Source organism: Etheostoma spectabile, chromosome 7 (genome assembly GCF_008692095.1).
Source record: "Etheostoma spectabile isolate EspeVRDwgs_2016 chromosome 7, UIUC_Espe_1.0, whole genome shotgun sequence".
Lineage (NCBI taxonomy): Eukaryota > Metazoa > Chordata > Actinopteri > Perciformes > Percidae > Etheostoma > Etheostoma spectabile.
In genome coordinates this window covers 6,809,502-6,832,108 of record NC_045739.1, presented here as the reverse complement: position 1 = coordinate 6,832,108, position 22,607 = coordinate 6,809,502, and the positions used below count along the sequence as shown (strand labels likewise).

General features: G+C 41.0%; 1 protein-coding gene across 2 annotated transcripts in view; it reads right to left on the bottom strand.

The window, feature by feature from the left end:
* slc2a4rg (SLC2A4 regulator) overlaps window positions 1-22,607 on the bottom strand; it is a 38,711-nt gene that overhangs the window by 11,659 nt on the left and 4,445 nt on the right. For both annotated transcript variants that reach the window (XM_032521513.1, XM_032521514.1), the window contains exons 3-5: window positions 5,232-5,332; window positions 3,731-3,969; window positions 729-829 (exon numbers count right to left, since the gene is read on the bottom strand). In XM_032521513.1, the coding sequence (XP_032377404.1) occupies window positions 729-829; window positions 3,731-3,969; window positions 5,232-5,332 (441 nt within the window). The remainder of the gene's footprint in view (window positions 1-728; window positions 830-3,730; window positions 3,970-5,231; window positions 5,333-22,607) is intronic.

The following is a 22,607-nucleotide window of genomic DNA, read 5'->3' as shown; positions in this document are numbered from 1 at the left end:
GCTGAGCTAGTCAGATGTAAAGGCAGACAGTGGGACAGCATCCAAGCTGTGACTTGTCAGATGTGGCACTTTTCTTGTCTTACCACATTATTTAAATCACAAGAGTTCAACACTACTACGCTGAAGCTGCAGAGAAAATATGAAATTATTTAACTTACAGCTACATAGTGGTGGTCTTCATCAAAGTGAAAAATAACAACTGCAATTATAAGACAATACGTACTGGGAGGAATACGTACTCTGGTTTAATGACATTTCTTTAAACCAATCACAATCACCTTGAGCGGTGCTAAGCACCGGAGAAAAGCAGCTGTGCTGTTGCAAAATAGGCTCGGAAGGAACTTGTTTTGGTGGAACATGTGTACGTTTAAATGTTGTTGTAGTCATGCAACAGAAAACTCAGATTGGACAGATTGTCTAGCTAGCTGTCTGGACTTACTCTGCAGAGATTTGAGAAAAGGTTAACCATAGTCCTCATAAATTGGCTGCAGTTTAAAATGCCAACACAAAGGAAGCCCAAGGTAACGGATATCCGGCCTAAATGATTGTAATCTGGCAGATTTTCCGGCAGCAACGGAGCAATCCCCAAAGTGGAATGTCAAGGATATAGACATTTTACATACAAGAGAAGTGAAGAATACGGCTAATAGTTAGGTAAATAGTCCCAGTTGGAGACAAGAGCGAAGCACTACGTGTGTCCGGTTTGCCTGTGATGACCAGCAACTCACCCCAGGTGGACGGTGCGGACGTGTCGCTGGATCCCTGAGGAGGTGCTGAGGACCTTTTCACAATTCTTCCATAAGCACTTGAACATCACTTTCATGGAGTTCTGAAAGAGATGTTTAACACAAAACCAACTTGAGTCTGAAGATTAGGAGCTAAAGTGTTACTATAAACACAACATAGTGTGTTGTCATTACATCTGTGTTTGGTTTATTTGTTTAATATTTTAATTCAACCCCTTGGCTTGATAATATATTTTTTAACAATGGAAAAAACACTAGCAATGGTAGAAACAGTGATCGAACTAAACATATTATCTGCAGAACATTAATGAGTATTTCATGGGAAATAGAGGTTTACGTTTATATCTCGCTGGCAGCCTCAATACAAAAAGGCCAACATGGGGGTAAGAGTGCCAAGCTACAAGGGGCAAAACGCTACACCTCATTAGAGGGTGATTAGAGCAGCAAACCTATAAAAATAGAAACCCAATTTGTGACAAGTTCAGACACATACAGAGTGACAGAAAGAGGGACATAAAAAGGCCGGGACAGAGAGGGATAGACAATGAAACTGTGTCTTCTTCTCTCTACCTCACACAGTACTTTTACGTTCACTGACCATGAGCACTATTTTGATTTTGACTCTTCCTGCATGTCGTGAGCCGAGGCGAAGATCCATCTTACCGGTAATAGTTTTGTGTTAAGGTGCAGCCTGGGGGTTCCCCTTATGTTTATGACAACATTCAAGGCTTCTCACAAAAGTGCAATTAAATATGCATATACACTCACTTAGTCATGTATACATAGAAGGGTACACAAGAACACCTGTGAAAATCACACTGATCTCTTTCTAATCTCTAGGTAGCTATTTGTAAATGCTTATCACAAATGCTCCTCTTCACATTAGCTTGTAACTCTCCTCTTTTCATAAGCAAGCTAAGGGGATGTATGAATGGATAGATGGATGGATGGATGGATGAGTGGGTGGGTGGATAGATGAAGTGGGTGTTTTTTATTTCAATTCATTTTCTCTTTTGCCTATCAGGGGCTGGCAGCTGTCCGACGAGCAGGCAGGGACCTGCATCACTGCTGATGAAAGGCAGTGGGTGTGTACTCTCATTACCTTTCAACAGCCTCTGAAGAAGGAAGGGCAAGAAAAGAAGGTATGGAGGAAGCAGGAAAGACAGAAAGAGGAAAACTGAGAAAGAGAAGTGAGAGTGGAACAGGGTTTATCAGTGGTTTTCTTAACTATCTTAACACTTCTATTCCTCTAAACTATTTCTTGTTGACTGTCACTCCCTTATATTCAACAGTAACATGGCATTAAACTACTCAAGTGGTGCTGGATATATTTGGATATATGTCCCCAACGATGCTGTTCGACCAACCCTCCTAATACAAATGACACAGCAAAACTCATCTTTAATCCCACAAAACAATCACAAATCACTTAATTCCCTAAGCGTTTTTCTTGAAACTTAACACTGTTACAGTAAGACTGGTGATTGCCATGTTAAATAATCCTCTTAACCCACTGCCTGCACAAAATCAAACAAACTTATCCAAGGGGCAGCTGCTTACAGAAGGTTTAGACATGATTGATTGAGGTTGATGTCAGTTACTGTATATTGCAACACAAAGCTAGCCAGCAGGTTTCATGTTGTTTAGGCCACTTCCACACAACTTATTTGTCTATATTACTCCTAGCATTATCTTATTTCATTTCCTGTATGCTTATCTAAGGCATGGCATGGGTCTCTGGCAGCATCGTCCTCTGAGTCTTCATGGTTTTATATACAGTATATGCCAGCTCAATCATCTTCAGGGGTGCCCCACTCAAGGGAGGTGGAATTGCCAACTCCCACAAATTGTACTATATATGAACACTCCTCTGTCCCTGTATGGCTAGAGGAAATATTGAGATTCATTTCTCCCCTTGTCACTACCATGACTAGTCCTCTACACCCTTGCCTGTCCTCATTTTTATGCATCCCTTGATTCTTTTGTTCCTTCTTGCGGTTTATCCCTCGAATCTCCTTCATGCTTACTAAACCTTTACCACCTCCTAGAAAGGGGAGAGAAAGCTTCTTGACAGTGAAAACATTTTGACGTTCTGGACTGTTGCTATAGTAAAAAAAGAAACGAGAAGGAAAGATCAGAGGTGGAATATAATCCATCATCTACACAAGCAGAAAGTGACAGTTATGTCAGAGGCAGTTAAAACTGCACAGTGCTTACATTTTCTAAATGCTTCTAGTGGGCTTTTCAAGGTCTCTCCTGCTACTGATTTATAGAAGTAACAAAAGCACATGAGAATTGTTTCTGTACAACCGAAACAGAGTTTTTGGTTAAAGTTAAAGCGGAATGGACAGCATCTGCGGCTGCTGTGATAACAACAGAACTGTGTCAAGAAACTAGCAAAAAAAAAAAAAAAAAAAACTGTATTGACTATGGATGTCCACTTATTTATTATCTTAATGATATATGGTTTTCCTTATGAGATGCGTGTTAAATATCTGAATAATAAGCAGATGTGTTTTCTTATCTGGGCCACGTTCAGCCCAGACAAAACGTAGCAACACGTTTTTTTTAAACTGAAATGGGGGTGCGGTGGTTGTGTGCACAGGCGCGCTGCCTTTTTCTTACCACGAGTTTACAGACATGTCTCTACTGATTGACACACCCACCAAACAACAGAAAAGATATCTCAAAGTCATTAAACACCGTTCCGAGGGAACATGTCCTTTAACCAGAAAACAGTAGAAAAACGGTACACACTGTTTTGGGATTGTATGTGCCCCTGCTCTTTCACTGTGCTTTGTCATCAAACCACAAACACTTTCCTAAGCACTTCCCAATTATTTGACAATAAAAGACCTGCGGCTGTTTAGGACTCATAAATAATTTTTAAGCCAAAACTGCTTTCCATATGCATCATTGCTGTATAAATTGTGTGCACAACATAATGATTCAAATAGAAAAGTAACATGAACATCAATAGTTACCTTTCGCTTCCGAGGTATGGGGTCCTCAAACATGAAGTGTGTGCTCTCTTGGACATCCTCACTGACATCATAACCCTGGGACGAGAGCAGGAAGTTCTTGTTGGTATCACTGGAAAGAGGTGGAGATGGTGTGGAGGGCACGGATTGGTCGCTGGTGTCCAAGCTCCAGTTTCCACTGGTCGAACTGCTGTAGCTAGCTGACAGCATCTCTTTCCAGGCCTTGCTGGTTGGCTCTGGGACTGCAGTTTTAAGACAGTTCACTTTAGATTAAAGGTGCTGCAGGTAGGATTGCAAAAATCCAGGACTTAGCCAACATTTTTTTTAACATTGACAACTTCTCAGGCCCTCCCCTCCTTTCCGCTAAAGCCCAAAACAATCTCATAAGCCCCTCCCCCCACGAGGGAGTATGAACGCATGTGCATGAGCAGTGACTGACACACAGTTAGACACCCTCTGGCCCTGATTGGTGCATCTGAACAGGAAGCTGTGGAATTTTTGCAAATCACACTACAGGCTGAATGTGGTGCCAGAGGAGCCAGATTTTTTTAAAATTACCTGCTTCATGTAGTTCTACTCGAACATAGGGTCAGTTTCAGCAAATATAACAGAAAGTTAGTTTTATAAGTCTTACCTACCTTTAATGGCAAGACATTGGTAAAAACAGGATTTTTCATACAATTGTAAAGATTAGTGTAAGTGTACACTACTGGAAATAGAAATGGAAAATCTCCTTAAAAGCCTGGACAGTGTAAGTCTGGGCCCACAAACCCTTTCTATACCTTTTGGCCTTCTAACCAATCCAATGATGCTTGATCTGAAAGACTTTGTGCCAAGTAAACTTTTCAAGGAAAATGAGCTCCTCTTAAACCAACAGCATCTCTGACAAGAGCCAAGGACTGCTGAATTCTACAATGAAACCTCCATTGTTGGAGCAATTGGTACAGTAGTGTCAAATGAGGTGATATGGGATGTAAACTGCTACATACTGCCTTACCGAGAGCAATAACAGTAGCCTTGGTTTACTGCTGGCTCAAAAAATAAACAGCAGATAGGACTTTGACCGTCTGGCAGGGTCGGCATGGCAATGGCAACTACAGTAATTCTGGAAAAAGCAAAGGAGCTGTGGTGATAGGGTCATAGCTGAACTGTTGCCATCAAATGCTGGGCTTGGGTAAGCATGCATGTAGATAAGGGAATAGTGTTAATAATACCGGAAGACTTTTATCCACTAGATGAACCAAGATAAACACATAAACGAATTAGCCAATCAGTTTGTGTCAGGGGAAACTAACATCTTGATGTGCTTGATGATGAGTTTTTCTTCCCACTGTCTCCCCGCTTTAGCTGACTAAAAGTGAGTTACCCTCATGGACCTCATTATGATGTAAAGAAATGCATTCAATTTGTTTAATACAGTGGATGAGTCAGTATTTGATGGAGTAGTTCCCACTGCTGGTCTGTTTGAGGCAGAATGCAGGTGTTGCTGGGGCAGTGATGATACCTGTGGCTGCTGAGGAAGGGTTGAGCACCAAAGGGGACGTGGATAGTGAGGTAAGAACGGTGGCAGCCATCACCTCCTTATCAGCATGACCTGAGGGCTTCCTGCAAAACATATAAATATAGAATGACCACTCATGTCAACTTCAGCTGGAACCCAGGGATATGTTTGAATAGATCAAACTTTGGCCATGTTCCCTTAAAACAATTTGGTGTTTTGACTGAGTCATGGAAAATTATTTAAAAAAAAAAAAGTCCAGCCTTGTCCCCAGATATACCTAAGTCTCTGTAGCCCCCCAAAAAATATCAGCAGTGATGTTTGAAGAAATTTGGATGATGCAGCAAACAAATCCAACACAATAAGTACCCAGAACACCGAGAGATACATGATTATATGTACAGTAAGTCTTGGACAATTGTGTGTGTGTTTGAGTATGTGCATATATATTTGTGTGTGTGTGTGTGTGTGTGTGTGTGTTTTGTATGTGTGTGTGTGTACATGAGGATGTAAAGGAAAGCGTTTTGTGGTGTGCTTCTGCACAGCTTGTGCAACCTCGCTTAGAGAGAGGGACAGAAATGCTTGTTCCTCCCTTCCTGCTCAGTCCACCCCATGCTGAGCAGTCCGCCCTCAGCTTAAACCTTATTTCTACTGCCCATTTTAACTAGCAGCATACACATAGTATGCTTTGGCATCCGGCATTCTAATAAAAATAGTGACCGAGCACAACAGTAATTTCTGCAATGAAGCACAAAGTTCCCCGCTTCAGAGTTATTCTCTTCATCTATTCTATAATGCACTCTTCACCTCTGTGTTTGCTGTCTTCGAAAGCAAAGTGGGGAAAGTTATTCAAGGCAGGGTCAAGAACTCACCCACACACACTTGTGCACACTTGCACACACACAAACAGATTTAAATTCTCATGCAAAATACCCCAAAAAGCAATCTGTCAAAGCCAACAACAATGGGGTGAATATATGTCCACTATGTACAGCTATGTATTTAATATGCAAAACCAAATACTGTAAAATGCAAACATTTGAATAAATATTTACACGGATACAAAACAAAACAGACACACATAAACAAAGATAGACAGAGGCAGAGATACACATGGTCTGCAGCTTTAAGAGGTCCCTGTCCCACCCCCAGACTTCTACACTACACAACCAGAGTAAACTGGTTTGAGGCGTTCTCTCAGCCAAGCCCTAAGCCCTGGCAGAGATCCACTCGGAGTCTCACACACACACATACTGAACTCAAAAACTTCACTCTTGAGTCCAAAAACACAAAAGTATGCTGTAAATCAGCAAGCATGTGTGTACCTGCTAACACGCCCACTTTTAGAAGTGACAAGACTTTAAAACATTTTATAAAAACAGAAAAGGTTTAGAATGCGTTTCAGCTCCTACGCTAATGAGAATGTGTTGAATCCGAGAAAAACTGCCTTGCCCCCATGAAAGATGTTGGTTTAACTCTTCGTCTCAAAACATGGGTTGAGTGTGTGCTTGTATATGTATGTGTGTGTGTGTGTGTGTGTGTGTGTGTGTGTGTGTGTGTGTGTGGTGTGTGGTGTGGTGGTGTGGTGTGTTGTGTTCTGATTGCAAGCGGTCAATTGGCAAAACATATAATTATAAAATACCAACTGTAGAGAATAACAGTATGCAAAGAATACAAACACATAGTCAGAGAGGGGCGGTTAAACACACACACACACACACACACACACACACACACACACACACACACACACACACACACACACACACACACACACACACCACACACACACACACACCCACACACACACACACACACACACACACAGAGTCTGGATGAGTGATAAAGAGATAACACAATTAGCTGTGTCCTGTTTCAGTCATTAGACTTGTTTTCAGCACTAAACAGGGCCAGCCAGGGACATGCTTTTGATTTGTGGGCCTCTGTCTCAAACATGGAAGTCAGTCAGCTGACTGTGAAGTTAAAGAAAATTTACTATTTGGCCTCCCTGTGGTGCTGAAAAGGTATACTCATAGCATACCAATGACGGCCATGCATATCTGTTTTTTGTGTGTGTGTGGGTGTGTGTGTGTGTGTGTGTGTGTGTGTGTCTGTGTGTGTTAGTAAAACATAAAAAAACTGGAAAGTTAGCTTGCCTATTAGTTCATTCCAAAGATTATTCAAACTGTATCACTTCTCCCTCTCTCACACACCCACACAGAAGAATACCAACACACACCAGACCACATTAATATACCCCCCCCCCCCCCCCCCCCCCCCCCCCCCACCACCACACACACACACACACACACAACCCACTCTGATTTACCGACAGAGCTTTTTCCTTCCTCTGATTCCCGGCAGAACCATGATACTCCACTGCAGTTACATTACATCTGGTTGTTGTGTGGGTCTGTATGTGTGCAATTAACATCACTAATGACATTTGTTACATAATATGCATATTCATCGATTTATTTATATCACCAATATGCAATTCATATATCAAAAGTTTTTTATTATAATATCTGTAAACTTTGTGTTACCATTTTCTCAGATGGCCAACCGCCAATTGGCTCTTACTGATGCTGATACATTACACACTGAAAAGCTAGGTGACCTGTCCGAGGAACAACCGCTAAAACAGCCAAGTATTCCTTCTTTTTTGCCTTTCTCCTCATCACGGAGCTTACCAGCTGTCCGCCAAAAGACAATAACAAACACAAACAACTGCCACGGTTCACCAGTAAAGATTTGAAACCGATCAGTGGCGGTTCTACATTGTATTACACCCTGGGCGAGGCCCCCTTCAAGACCGCTACTGAAACTGATCAACATCACAACAACACACAAGAGTCTGGATAAGGCCTGCAAGATTAATCATTATAAAATCGCGGTCTTGATTCACTCTGTTCACAATTTCTTTTTTAAATGACTTTGATTCTCATTTAATTTTACGAGCCAAGTGCATCACAAACGCTACTACTTTCTTCTGTGAGTTTTAAACATAGACTGTATAAAAAAGGATTGGCTGCCACATTCTGCCATCATAAAACCAGCTTGTAGAGTAAACAGCACGAGGCCCATATTAGTGCCTGCAGATACCATAAATGACAGTCTGCTACTCTCACTATAACTTCTCGTCAGTCTCTGATAACTATGTAGCCATTAAACTTGGTGGGAGTGGAGGTCAAAAATAAGGAGCCACCACACCGACACAGTAAATTTGTCTGCATCTTTTTATGAGTCTTTATTTTGGAGTAAGTTAAACTGAGGATGCCTCTATTTAGTGCCCAAAAAAGAAAGATGAGTGACTGGAGAGCAGAGATCGCTGTCAACAAAGTTGGGCTGTGTGTGTATGTCGTATAAATGTGTGTATATGCGTGTACATATGTGTGTGTGTGTGTGTGTGTGTGTGTGTGTGTGTCTGGGCGGAAGGGTGTTTTGGGTTTTTGACTTCGCAAATCTGGATGTTTCCAGGAGCCTTTCAGTCCAACCATGGTACGTTTATGGCACGTTTAGGGTATGCTGTAAATTTAACAATAACATGATAAACATGCCCTCGCCCCTGCAAATGCAGACGAAAAAGTCTATACCTACCTACCTACACACTAAGGTATTTTATGTTGTGTAGTGACACCATTTATACTCAGCCTTGACACTGACAAATGTGTTTTATGAAAGGTGCTACGCCTCAATAGGGAAGTCTTAACCACATTTACTCTACCTGCATATTTGTGTCTGTGTGTGTGTGTGTGTGTGTGTGTGTGTGTGTGTGTGTGTGTGTGTGTGTGTGTGTGTGTGTGTGTGTGTGTGTGTGTGTGTGTGTGTGTGTGTGTGTGTGTGTGTGGTCATGCCTACATTTGTAGAAGCCTGCTGGTAGGAGAATTTAGCCAACCTAAGTACATGCACAAACAAAACCATACACTCACTCTCACACCCACGCACACAAAACACACACCCTCTTACCTTCCTCCCTCCCTCTTCTATTGGCCTTGGCTAAGCCAAGAACCATCCCCTCTGGCAGCAGCCCAACACATGGACCAGTTAAAGTCAACAAGCCAGCCAGTCTTTGAGCTGAGACACAAGTAGCAGCAACAAGCTCAGAGTGCAGAATGGGAAAAAGTAGCGTGTGCCTAAGCATGTGTGTATCTGTGTATTGCGTGCAATAAACGGATAAGATTTGGATGACCATCATTTTATTCAAGGTGCAGTAGGTTCCAATGAGTCCAGCCTCAGACTGAGTATTTTTGAGGGATGATTTTCAAGATTAACTTATTATTAGTTGGATACCCTTAGAAGAAAACTTCCAACACAGTAGATTTCCACACCAGGTCCTAAGAGGACATTTGGACTTTGATACTGCAGATGGTGATATGATGCTACCATGTTGCTGTTTTTCAACCCCCACCGTCATCCAGTACTATAGTGGTCTCTCTGCTGTTGTTGGGGAGACGACCGGGCCTTCCCTCTATATTTAACACAGCACCTCTGCTCCAGTTACCAGCCCAGCAGAAATCCCCAGGATCTGTCAGGTTTAAAGCGCACACTGCACTCAGTAGAAGTCCACTTAAGGTCCAGGCCAACTGCCACAAAACACACCACAATTTTGAAAACCAACAAGCAGGCCACACACACACACGGCTAAAAACTTAACATGTTTATCAGTGGTGTAAATAACTTCCTAAAGTATGTTTTTCATGTTAGATTTTTTGCCTAACCTTATCTAATCACTCTCCCACCCCGCATATGTATCCCACCAGTTTGGCACAGCCATGACTCGGTTTACCAGAACACAACTTCCCATAACCCCTGAGCTTTGGCTGTCTGTAAAGGAGCACACTGTAAACATTTTTTGCTTTAAGTCTACAGGTAATAGGGGGTGATTATTTTATTCTCAAAATAAATCCCCAATCTATCAATTTAAGTCCTAGACAACACACTAGAGTTCAATCTAGTTAACCAGGAAATAAATACCATTGGTATGCATGCAGCCTGCTTGGAAGAAACCAGTTTTAGAAGGTCAAGAGAAAAGGAAGACAGAGTGGACCGGGATGAGCAGTATCAGTAGATATCATTTTTTTGAGGTGGTTGACCACAAAGCCTATTGGTTTTGTATCAGGATGATTCATAGATGTGTAGAGTTCCATATGGTAGGTGTAGTTTTTACTAGGGTTGTACACCACCAACAATAATCTCTGATCTCCTTCTCAGCACCACTGGTGTCACTCTTATAAGCACTTATCCATCCAATGTGATCGCCACAAGCCCAACAGGCTTCAGGGTGTATTTGTGTGTCTCTGTATGTACTATATCCAAAGCAGCTGCATGCCTCAGATTGACATTGGGACAGAGACAAAAAAACACTGTCACATAAACACCACAAAATTTGCAAAAATTTGCAAAAACCACTCTGAGTTGTGATAGGATTACGCATTCAGCAAACACTAACTGTGTTTTCATATTGCTTTTTTCGCCTCTGTTTCTCTCAATCACAAATAAATGCAAATGCACCCAGCGGATGAGGTACGCACACCAAAAGTAATGTTTCCAGTCATGAGATAGACTTTTCCTTAGACAAAGCTTTTCATTTATTCATCTCTAAAACATATGTTCGCATCACTCATCCTCATGCACACTCAGAGGGAAACAATGTGAGGGAGGCTGATGGAAACCACAAAACCACAAGAGCATTGTTAACCATACATTTCCCTGTCACGTGTTCTGATATGCATCTCTCTCCTATTTCCTTTCAGCCTGTCTAAGGCTCAAGGGATCCTTCTTGGCTCTAAAGGGAGTTTGGACTCCGCACTGTTCATGTAGATGAGCCAGTGTATGTTATCCAAAAGAAGAAGAAATCATAGTTGAAGATGTAGATGAAGGCTTTTGAGAAAATGTGACTTAGTTATCAGTGCACAAACCCGTGTAAAAATCAACAGTGCAGTGAATGGTATGTTGTAGTCAAGCTAGTATATCCTGTATAATGAGGTAACATAGTGACAGGGCCTGATAGAACTGACCAGGCTGGTGTTGATGATCGTCTGCCCGCTCTGCAGCCCTGACAGCTGCCCCATTCATACCTACTATTAATAGAACACCCACTGCTCTCCATCCCGCAATCCCTCCGTCCCCCCCATCAGCCTGCCTCGACTCCACTGTATTACGTAATGTCCGCCGTCCCTCTCACTCTGTCTCACTTCCCTTGCTCGCTCTGCAGGCAGATGGTCATGATTGGCAGTAAACAGTCAGCCTCCCCTGCCCAACACTGATGTGATTCCCTGCTTCTGTCCTGATCGCTTACTCTTTCAAATGTTTCTGTTTTGTTATCTCTAAAATCTTTGTACAACACATAAAACATACAAATATAATGATATAAAAATGTCGGTTAGCATCATGTTATCTTGTCACCATCTATGCATGCAATGTGTGTGCGCCATCTATACACATGGTGCTCCTTTCGTAAGTACCCAGGCTCTGAACCCCCTGGAAAGGGAGAGGCTGTTAGGCAGGAGAGCTGTGTCTCTTTAATGTGGCCTAAGTGAAATGGCTATTCAGTACTGGGACAAAAAGCCCTCTCTGTTTCTTGATTCTTCGAATGCAAGCTGTAGCCTTAGGGCCACGCATAAGCAACAAATAGCTTTGTTCCGGCAAGATAATAAAGGATATACACACAGCAAAAGACATGATTCCCTCTGTGGTGTCTGACTCCCCATGTCTGCATTATATCTCTTAAACTACACAGACCGGATCTTATTCAAATATTCAACTTTTACAGTAAACTTGCAAGTTAAACGTTAGTGAAAAAGGGTTGTCTGGTTTGCAACAACCTAAATGCACATTAAGATCAGAGCCGTGCTTGTAGCATTCACTCTGGGGTGAAAAAATGTTGATGCAGCACGAGCAATTAACTGGCTGATGACAGAGCAGATGATGACGCACTAACTGACATTCATGCCACGCCCACATTGTGGAAACAGTAGGGATATTGCAGGGATATAGTAGGTCATTAGTCATTACGTGTGTTGGTGAGCCCAACACAGGTTAGTGGAGTGTTGGTAAACTAAAAGTTGGTGTAAATTGGATAATAGATAGCTGCCAAACAGAGACAAGCCTTCTCCTGCATGGCTTACACCAATAAACCCTTCAACAAGCCAAGATAAGTTGCATCTGTTAGCAACTTACTGACATTACCCTTTCTACTACTACTACTACTACTACTACTACTACTACTACTACTACTACTACTACTACTACTACTACTACTACTACTACAACAACATTCTTAACATATTGCTTGCACATCTAATACTATTAAAACAGGTGACAATATGTCAAAGAAAATAATAGTATAGAATACACAACACTTCTAATGTTCATGTCTCTGAGCAAACAGACTAACAACTAGCAGTACTTTACTTTATTAGCCCACTGTCACTTCAGGCTACAAAATCAAATTAAGCTGTAGCTATAGCAACTTTCCTCACAACTTCTGTCATTCCCCACCAATAACAATGTTAGAAAATGCAGGGCAGTCTCTCTTCAGTAGAGGCCTTAGATTGTTTTCCCTCTCTTCTGAGGGCAGCAAAGAAGATAGGCCCTTCTGCCTGAAAACACTGCTTCTGTATCTAAAAATGCTTGTCGTTTTTCATTCAAGTCATGAGTTGAAGCCAGAGCAAGAGAAGTCAGCCAAGTAGTTGCATTGTTTTCCCCTGAAATACTTTTTTTAGGCTGACATCCGTTGAAACCATAGCTTCATATCTAAATAATCCAAACCACTCTAGGCTAGCCGCTAGACTGAGGTTTTGATTCTCCAGAATAACAAAGACATGTCATGTCCTGAGCCTCATGAACAAATGAGATGCATGCTTGCTCTGTGGATATTAAGAGAAACCAGATCAAATTAAGTAAGAAAGGTCTATTCTGCATGTCATCTACAAAGTCTGTTCTCTCCAACTTAAATAAGAAAAGGGAGTCACCAGTTAACAAAGACTTAGGTATATAACTCAGAAGTAAAACAGGCAAGAAAAGACAAATCACAGAACAGAACAGAAAGAAAAATGTCTTGAAACTTGGATTAAAATGGCAGAGAGTCCTGAACATAGTGGTCAGTTTTCTTTCTGAAGCTTTACTTTGTTCCTCATTCTTCACTTCCCACTCCCTCTGTTGCTCGCTATTAAGATTTGCCCTTCTGCCTTCACAAGCCAGAGCAGGCCTTTGCTTTCCTTTGGTGTCCTGTGTTTGGTGAAAGCAAACCAATGCTGTTCCAAAGCCACTCTGCCCTACTTACTTTCATGAAGCCAAATAGCTGCAGGGCAGCATCAGACAGACAAAGAATCCAGCCAGTAAAATAAACTGATCAGTATCTTTATATTTTTCTAGAAAGAGAAAATGATGGAGGTGGGGCTCAAAAGAAGAAAGTTCTTAAAACAGGGAAAAAAGAACAGTTAGTGGCTGCAGACTATGAGGGAGAGAGAAGCAAGGATCATGTTATGCCTCTAGTGCATTTGAATTGGTTGTTTTACCTATGCAGAAATAGAGCTGAATTTTTTTGAAGAAAAAACAGTGAACAAATCCAACAAATAGACCTTCAGTGGGCATTTCCACCCCTCGAAGCCTGCATGTCTATGATATCTGTGCCTCTCTCTGTACACTGAAGTCTGTAGCAAAATAATCACAACACAAAGGGTAAAAAGGTAGTTTGATTTTCAGCCATGACTGAGTAGGATTGACATTGCAAATAAACTCGCTGTATTACTTAAACACCTGTTGCTTTAGCTGTTTTATCACAAGCTACATATACAAAACGTCATCTGTTCATCTAGCACCTCAGTATCTCAAATGTCTAACATACTTATCATGCACACACAACATTACTATTTGCAGCTTTTAGTTTATATAGGGCCATTTCAAACATGCCATTCTTAACAGCTTATTAAAAACCAATTAAAACAATAATATGGCTGCTATATATATATATATATATATATATATATATATATATATAATACACACATACATACATACATACATACATACATATATATATATAATATATATATTTATTTATTTATAGTATAAAACATAGTAAATACTAATATGCTATATTTCTTGAAAGCTACGCTTTTAATCAAACCAAACCAGGTTGTACCTTCATTCAAACTAAATAAAAGAAGACATTTTAAGCAGGCATTTAAAAGTGAGTGTTCCTCATCAGTGTGTGCCTGCTGGTCCAAAGCCGGCAAGTTTATTTTGCAGTCAGAGCAAATCTGTGACAAGAGTCTAATTTTATATTAGCACACCTAAACTTTGACAAAGCTCAAGCTGGTTATTATTGCCTGTATTTGCATGAGTAAAAGCAGGACTAATCTGCAAATTTACAGGTCCAAAGTGCAATTTCTAGGACCATATTTAATTACAATATATTCACATAAAAATAAAAGAGTATTAGACATTGTACATGTTTTACTTGCTTAGAAACATCAGAAAATACTAGTAACTTACATATTGTAGTGTAGTATCTGTGTATTATTATTGTTTTGTTTGAGGTGGTGAGTATGCCTTTCATATCATCATGTGATCCCAGTCTTAAACAACCGAGCCCTCAGTCCTAGTGTATTGCCTCATCCTGGGCCCCTTGCTGGCCCTGTCAGACTGTACTGGTTACGGACTAATACAGAAAAAAAAAGCCATAAACCCCATCTTTAAAAAAGTCTCCCAGTGGATCTGCTGGCCCTGTGCCAGAAAAAAAACCATTCAGGTCTTTTCCAAATTATCAGTGTTTTAACATCCTACAGGGGGACACTATTGGGAATACAAAGCAAAGCAAAATGGCCCTTGAGATAGTTAATACGACAAATGGAGGCATTGTGAGCACATTACGAAAACACAAGAGAGATGATGATGATGAAAGACGAGCTTCTATCTACAGACAGCTGTGGAAAGCCATAGGTCTGCTCCTCCATGACAAATCTGAGAGGACGTTAAACTCTGAATCATTTTCTTTTTTTTTTACTGTTTACAAGCATGTTGAAATACGATGGCCAAGTTTCCCAAAACGGGATGAAAATGTGTTCTCTCCATGTGTGAGTTGTGCATTTTCGAAACAAGGCCAAACCCAGGCAATGGTCGGATTATGGCCGACTCTTTCTCCTAAACAGACAAACAGACAGATGGGAGAGCTTGCCAGACTCAGCTAGCAGCCCCTTGCCAAGGGAAAGTCATAGTGTGTGTGACTGAAGTGTTTTTCTGTCAGGCAGTCAAGTCTCTTAGAGCAAGTCTCTTTACTCTCAGATTTACACACACACACACACACACACACACACACACACACACACACACACACAAACACAACCACACACAACACACACACACACACACACACACACACACACACACACACACACACACACACACACACACACACACACACACACACACACACACACACACACCGCACGCACGCGCACGCTCGCCTCGCTCAGCTATAGCAACATCTTGAGCTGCTGACTTAGGATTCTTATATAAATGCAAAAGGTATGTGTTTTAATAATGCCACACATTGGCATGATTTGTGGCATGAAGGTTTAAACATCAACAGCTCCATGGCAACAAGGCAAATTCAATCTGCTCACGATGACTGTGTAATAACCCATAAACTGTGTGTCTAAATGGTATGCAATAAATTGTGGATATTAGTAACCTCACTATACATTCACTTTTTATCTTTTACTTAAACAGCAGCAGATAGAAAGTAGCTCATTAGGGCAGCTAAAGAAGTTAGCAGGTTTAAAGGTTGGATATATTGTTTGGACGGTAGACAGAGCCTGGCATTAAGCTAGTGAGGCTTCGGCTTATAACAGATCCAGCTTCAGAATACCAACATACCAACGTACACCACCCCACACACACACACACACACACCACACACACACACCACACACACCCACACACACCACACCAACACACCACACACACACACACACCACAACACACACACACCACACACCCACACACACACACACACACACACCACACACACACACACACACCCCAACCACACACACACACACACACACACACACACACACACACACATTTGAATTCTCCAATAAATCTGGTAAAATGTAAGGGAGCTGACATGTACCCTCCTCCAAAGGAGAGTCTGGCTACTCCACATAGCATTCGGGGATGGGAGGAAAACGTGTTCTGGTTAAATGGCATTTCTTTAAACCAATCACATTCCTCATTGGCAGTGCTAAACTCTGCACAGAGCCGCTGCAAAATCGTTGTGCGAGACAAAACTCAGATTGGACAGCCAGTCTAGCTAACGGTCTCAATTTACCAGGCAGAGATCTGAGGAGCAGTCAACAATAGTCCTCATAAATCCACTGAATTTCAGATTCCAACACAAAGAAAGCGGAAGGAAACGGAAAATACATGCATGCAGCGGAATATCCTGCAGCACCGGAGCAATCCCGGAAGTGGAACACGAAGGATATAGACTAGCTGACATGAAACCAGAGACAGAAACAGCTGCTCAGCCTGCCTATAAAATGAAAATTAAAATAAAACACTCCCTGCTCCGCCTAGACTCTTATAGGTACAAGATGCCCTTACTTTTCCGTTTAACCTCCTTTTTTTGTCTTAATCTGACAGTTTAAGGAGTTTGTTATACTATTACAAACATCTGGTTTTTATTTCTTGCAACTGTACAACAGATTGCCATATGTTAATATGGTCTTTTAATGGATACCTTTATAGAAAAATACAACAGCAAAAAACAGTTCTACAGTGTTAAACATAAGAAGAAGGGGCCACAGCCCAAAATAAGACCACAAATAAAATTAAATCTTATGATTAAATCTGTAGGGCACTTCAAATGTATGACGAACTGACAGCAGGCAAAGCATAAAGTGATGAATTGACATGAATGCAAATGTCTCTGTCTCTGTCTCTCTCTCTCTCCCTCTCTCTCTCTCTCTCTCTCCCTCTCTCTCTCTCTCTGAACAAAACACAGTGTAAACGCCAGCAGTGTATATATGGAGACCATGATGTTGACTCTTGCTGCAAACCGGATTGGGGCAAATCAAACAAAGTGAAGAAAAACAAAATGCTGTTGAGATAAGACGTTGAAATCAGCCTTGCCCTCCACATACATCACAAGAAAAAACCTCATGAACTTTGACAGTTCGAAGAGACTACACCGATGCCAAAACAAAAACATTTACATCTTTGGATGAAAACCAAGTGTGGGTGAAAATGCAGCTGATCAAAGAAGAGGGAGAATTACCAGTTTCCAAGGCCTGGATCAGCTACAAGACCTTTTGGGGGTTATTTGGGAAGGGATCAGGGCTCTGCTCTGCACCTGATTTGACAGCCTCATACACTCAATGCTTTGTGCAGTGGCATGCTGGTAGCCACCACCACTAAGATTAAGTGGGGATACTTTCTACCTCTCCCAAGGCCGGATGTCTCTACATACTTGGCAGCAGTCGGAGTCCAAAGGGTGTGTGTCTGCTCCTGTTTAAAGAGACTGCTGAAAAAAACGTCTCTGGCCTTAAACACCTAAAAACACTATTTCACAATCATACACACTAGGTTAAGGACTTTAAAAAAAATCTTTTTGATAGACCAATTTAAAACCAAAATAAATTATACTGCCCCAATTCTAATTACACTTTGATTATCATATTAAAAATGGATACTTACTTATATGAGTGTAAAGTGCATTTGTTGATCTGTTCCTTAGGAAAGCAGTGCAAAAAAAGGTCTTTACAAGGTGGAAAAGCAAATACAGCGCATTTTTTCAGGTCTTAATTTCAGACCGTTTGAATTTTCTCTTATTTCATAAATAGATGGAAAACAACAGGATTGGTGAGGTTTAGCTAAGTGAAGAATCAAAACATACATAGCTACGGTGAGGAGACCACAGATCACAGCAAGCAACACGAGGAGTCACCTAGAGTATGTAATTGTGGGTGTGACTTTGTGTCACATACACATGTGTAAATATAGTTGGCTGACTCAGCAGAGCATAGCAAATACTTTGATGCATGATGCAATATCTAGGAGGTGAGAGGACAGTGTCATTAGCAGATCTGTGTTAAACGTAAACCTGACCACCTCAGAGTACAGAATGAAAGTGTGTGTGTGTACTGTATTGTGTGTAGGTGAGCAAGAAAAAGGAAAAATAGGATTGTAAAAAAGAAAACACAAATCGGTTGACTTGTAGAGCTGCTTGATTGATTGTCTGCCCTCCAGCTCCATTCGTTACGGGGCACGAGGATAAGTCATTATCCCAGCCCACACAGCTCTATTGTTAAGCACGTGCATGTCTAACACGCACATTCAGGAACACACACAGAGAGTAGGGGGTTTCTAGGAGCTTATGAGGAACTGGGCCCACTGGTTCTAGCAGTCTGGGTGTCATATGCTGTTTACAATTGTTAATTTTAAGATGAATCTTTGAAATGTATTTGAATAAAGTTGCTAGTGCTTTGGGATTTTTATTCCCAATCCATTGAAGGACCAGGCCTTTTTAAAAGTAATTGCTCACATTACTTAACTGTGTCAACATAAAATCAAGAAGTTCAGCACAGCCCTGGTCTACAACTAAACTAGAAGACTGTCGATAACCCTTTAATTACAAATTACAAGTGAGCTCACAGACAGCTGACATTCCACAGGATGGAGTCAGAAACCTCAGAAAGGGCGGTTTTCTATGTTGCCTTCATACTGCCATAGTGAGGGGAAGGTAGCCTTGGTGTTTCATGGGTAACTGACACAGCCATGAACAGAGAAGAGGAGATGGTGGTGTTTGTTTGAAAACTAGATAAAACTATACAATAATTAATTATGTATGGGCAAAAGCAGCCTAGATGAGAAAACAGTATTTTCTAACAGAGAAAGAAAACTATGTTTCTTACCAGAGAAGAGAAAGCAAATTCAAATACACGTTGAGCACTAATTAAAAAACAATAGAATATACGTAGGCTATCAAGCTCTGTGCACTGCAAAATGTTCTCAGACTTCTCTCTGTTTGCACTCTGGACTTAATTTCACTGCTTCACATCAGCAGACTGTGATGACTTATGATAGAGTTGCACAAGATGTGTGTGTGTGTGTGAGGATATTTATTAGTGTAGTGATTGAGAGCAGGAAAACAAAACCCATGAAACAACAGGCTTACAAAATTTTGAAAACTTCTGCTCCAGACTCTTAGCCACCAAGGATCTGGTTTTGGAAGCCATTTGTAAATTAACTGAAGCGTGACGCAGTTACATTCAGAAGATTTTCCTACTGTATTATTCCTTTTAATCTCTCACAGTGAGAAAAAAATAGTTTTACCGTTATAATCTACAGTTTAAATGTGTAATTATCTAATCTAATCGGTCTGGTGTTTTGATGTAGTTTGCGGTAAGGAATTATTTCTCACCAAAATCAACCATTGGCTTGATTAATGTCTCCAGATCTACGAGTTCATTACCAATATAATTATTATGAAATATCATTATGAACATTCCAGCGATGAGTATACAGTCACTGAAAAGTTGTGAAAATTAAAACAATGTCACATTCATGCTTAAGATGTATGTTTAAGAAAAAAAGAGAGATAAAAACAAAAGACAAATACATGACAGACAGATTATAATTGACATTATATTTCTATAAGAGTATGGTATAATCTTTCCTGGCAGAGAGACTTGTTATTGTTCAGAGGGCTTCATCTCTTCTGGACTTGAGTAGTAGTAGTAGATATAGCCAGCCATTCTTCAAACAAAAGTGCAGAGGGCAAAAGGCCAAGAGAAAGGGAAAATAAGATATACGGAAAAGATAAAACACATACAAAAAAAAAGCAACTTCCTCCAGCTGAAACCTAGTAAAACTGAGGCATTACTTGTTGGCACCCCTCATCAGATTCGCTCCTCTCCCATTTCTTCAGTTCATCTTCGACAATCAGGTCATCATTTCCTCCTCCTCAGTCATAAACCTAGGGGTTCGGTTTGACCCCCAGTTGACCTTCATGATCACATTAACACATTTGTAACCCTCCTTCCACCATCTTCGAAACACTCCAAACTCCGCCCCCTTCTAACCTTCCAGATGCAGAAACTTGGTTCATGCCTTTATTTCCACAAGGTTGGACTACTGTAACGGACTCTTCGCTGGGTTGTCTGGCAGAAATATCCAGAGGCTTCAATACATTCAGAATAGCGCTGCCAGAGTCCTAATGAGAAAATATGATCACATAACTCACATTCATAATCATTGCACTGGCTCCTGGTTCATTCCGGATCAGACTACAAAATCCTCATGTTACACAAAAATGTATCACTGGACATGCACCATCATATCTACAAGAACTCAACACCTTGAAACTCTCCCCCCGCACCCTCAGATCAACAGGACAATTGCTTCTTCAGGTCCCCACCACAAGGCTTTGTACTATGGGTGGCCGAGCTTTTTGTTCAGCTGCACCACAGCCTGAACCAGCTCCCAGTGACCTGAGAGCAGTACAGCCCTGGACACTTTCAAAGCTGAACTGAAGACTTTTTTATTCAGAAAGGCATTTTTGTGCTGATTGTTTTTATTGTTATTATTCTCCGTGAGTCACTTTGATGATCTGTTGAATGAAAAGTGCGTTATAAATAAAATATATTATTATTATTAAAAAGGGGAGGCAGGATATTTTACAAGGCATCAAACACCTTGTAACCGTACAGCATTTGTCGTTTTATATGGAATGTACATATACTATGGTATCAATGTTTAAACTGAAAAAACTGCTCAGCATCACTACTAAGACAGCTAGATAAAGAACACCAGCAGAATAAACTCTGACGTCACTGTATTTAACTTTTTATGTATTTTATGCCCATGTCAATGATTCAAACACAGAGAGGGAAAGATATCAAGGGACTGATAATAGGTGCATTAAAGATCAAGAACTGTAGTGGGAGGTTATATGATGGTGGCTGGTGGACAGATCGGAAAGCAATGAAACAGCTGCAGGTTGGTATGAGGAGTGATGTAGAAGGACAGAAAGATTGACTGAAAGAGAGCAAGACAGTTGATTATAGCATCTCTAAATGCTACTGAGGCAGAACAGGAGGCCTTATGTAAGTGACTATTAGTGTGGGTGAGCAAGCGAGCATTTTACTGCAGCAGTGCCAAATCCAACAAGAGTTTCCTTCCCTCTTGATAAGAGTTTTTATTTTTCCCCCTGTCCCGAAGGCATCCTGCTGGAGGACAGATGTATAGTATACAACCTACACTATTAGAAATTAAAAAGTATGAGAGGCTTTGTAACATATAATGGCAGCAGACTACTAACTTTGTCTGAATAACATTACTTTTGAAACAGAGCAGACTGTTTGCAGAAAAACATTCCTTCATGCCTCTTATTCTCCTCCTTACTGATGAAATATATTTTTCCTCTTTTCACTGTGTTCAATGCATAACAGCAGATGATTAATGTCTTAAATGTGTATGGTACATGCACAAACAGAGAAAATATTTCCCCCATTAGCCAAAGCTTCATCCAGAGGCCCACATTAGTGTTAAAGAATGAATGATTCAGAGCCAGTTGCAGAGCTAAACCCTGAAAACAAAGATTAACTAAAAAGATGTTCTTTCTTTGATATTAGAGCCTCATTTATCCTTACACCTTTAAGTCAGGTAACAGTAAAGCTGCAGTGTTAGATGTTAGAACTGTCTGCTACAATCTTCTGCAGTTATAAATTGTCTATGTAGCACATAACCCAGATCCTGACAGACCGAGGAGACATGCCAGGTGCCTGCTCACGTCCTGATCTGACCTTCTCCTCTCACATGACTCCATTCACAGAGAATGACCTTTCCCCCCCAACCGTGTCAGCGCAAGAGCTTTAAAATCTTGTGGTCTGGGAGGGTGGGGCGGAAAAAAATAAAACAAGGAAGGATGATAACATTTAATTCAGCATCAAATTCAGAAGTAATTTTGTAACTAATGGTGATACTGCTAAACACAATCTAGGAAAATGTGTTTTGTATGGAAATAAGAAAGAAAGCAAACACCTGAGAAGAAACAGGCCGCTCCACTCAAGATGCCATGTCAGCAGTCTGGAGCAGTCTATTCATGTTTCCCTTCTGTGGTTACAGTGTACCTGACCAAGGACAGATTAGAAAGAAAAGCTTTTCACATCAAAACAAAGTGTCCCCTCCCCTCTTCATTTCGTCACAACTCTTTTTTTTTGTTAATTCAAGCTGGTCTTTGTTCCGTTATCAGTGTGCTGGATCCCACTCTGATGAGTATTGACAGGTAGAACGAGCTCTGCTTTAGGGTATGGGAGGAAGAGAGACAGGACAGGATAGGGAAAGGAGGGGGGGGAGAGAGAGAGAGAG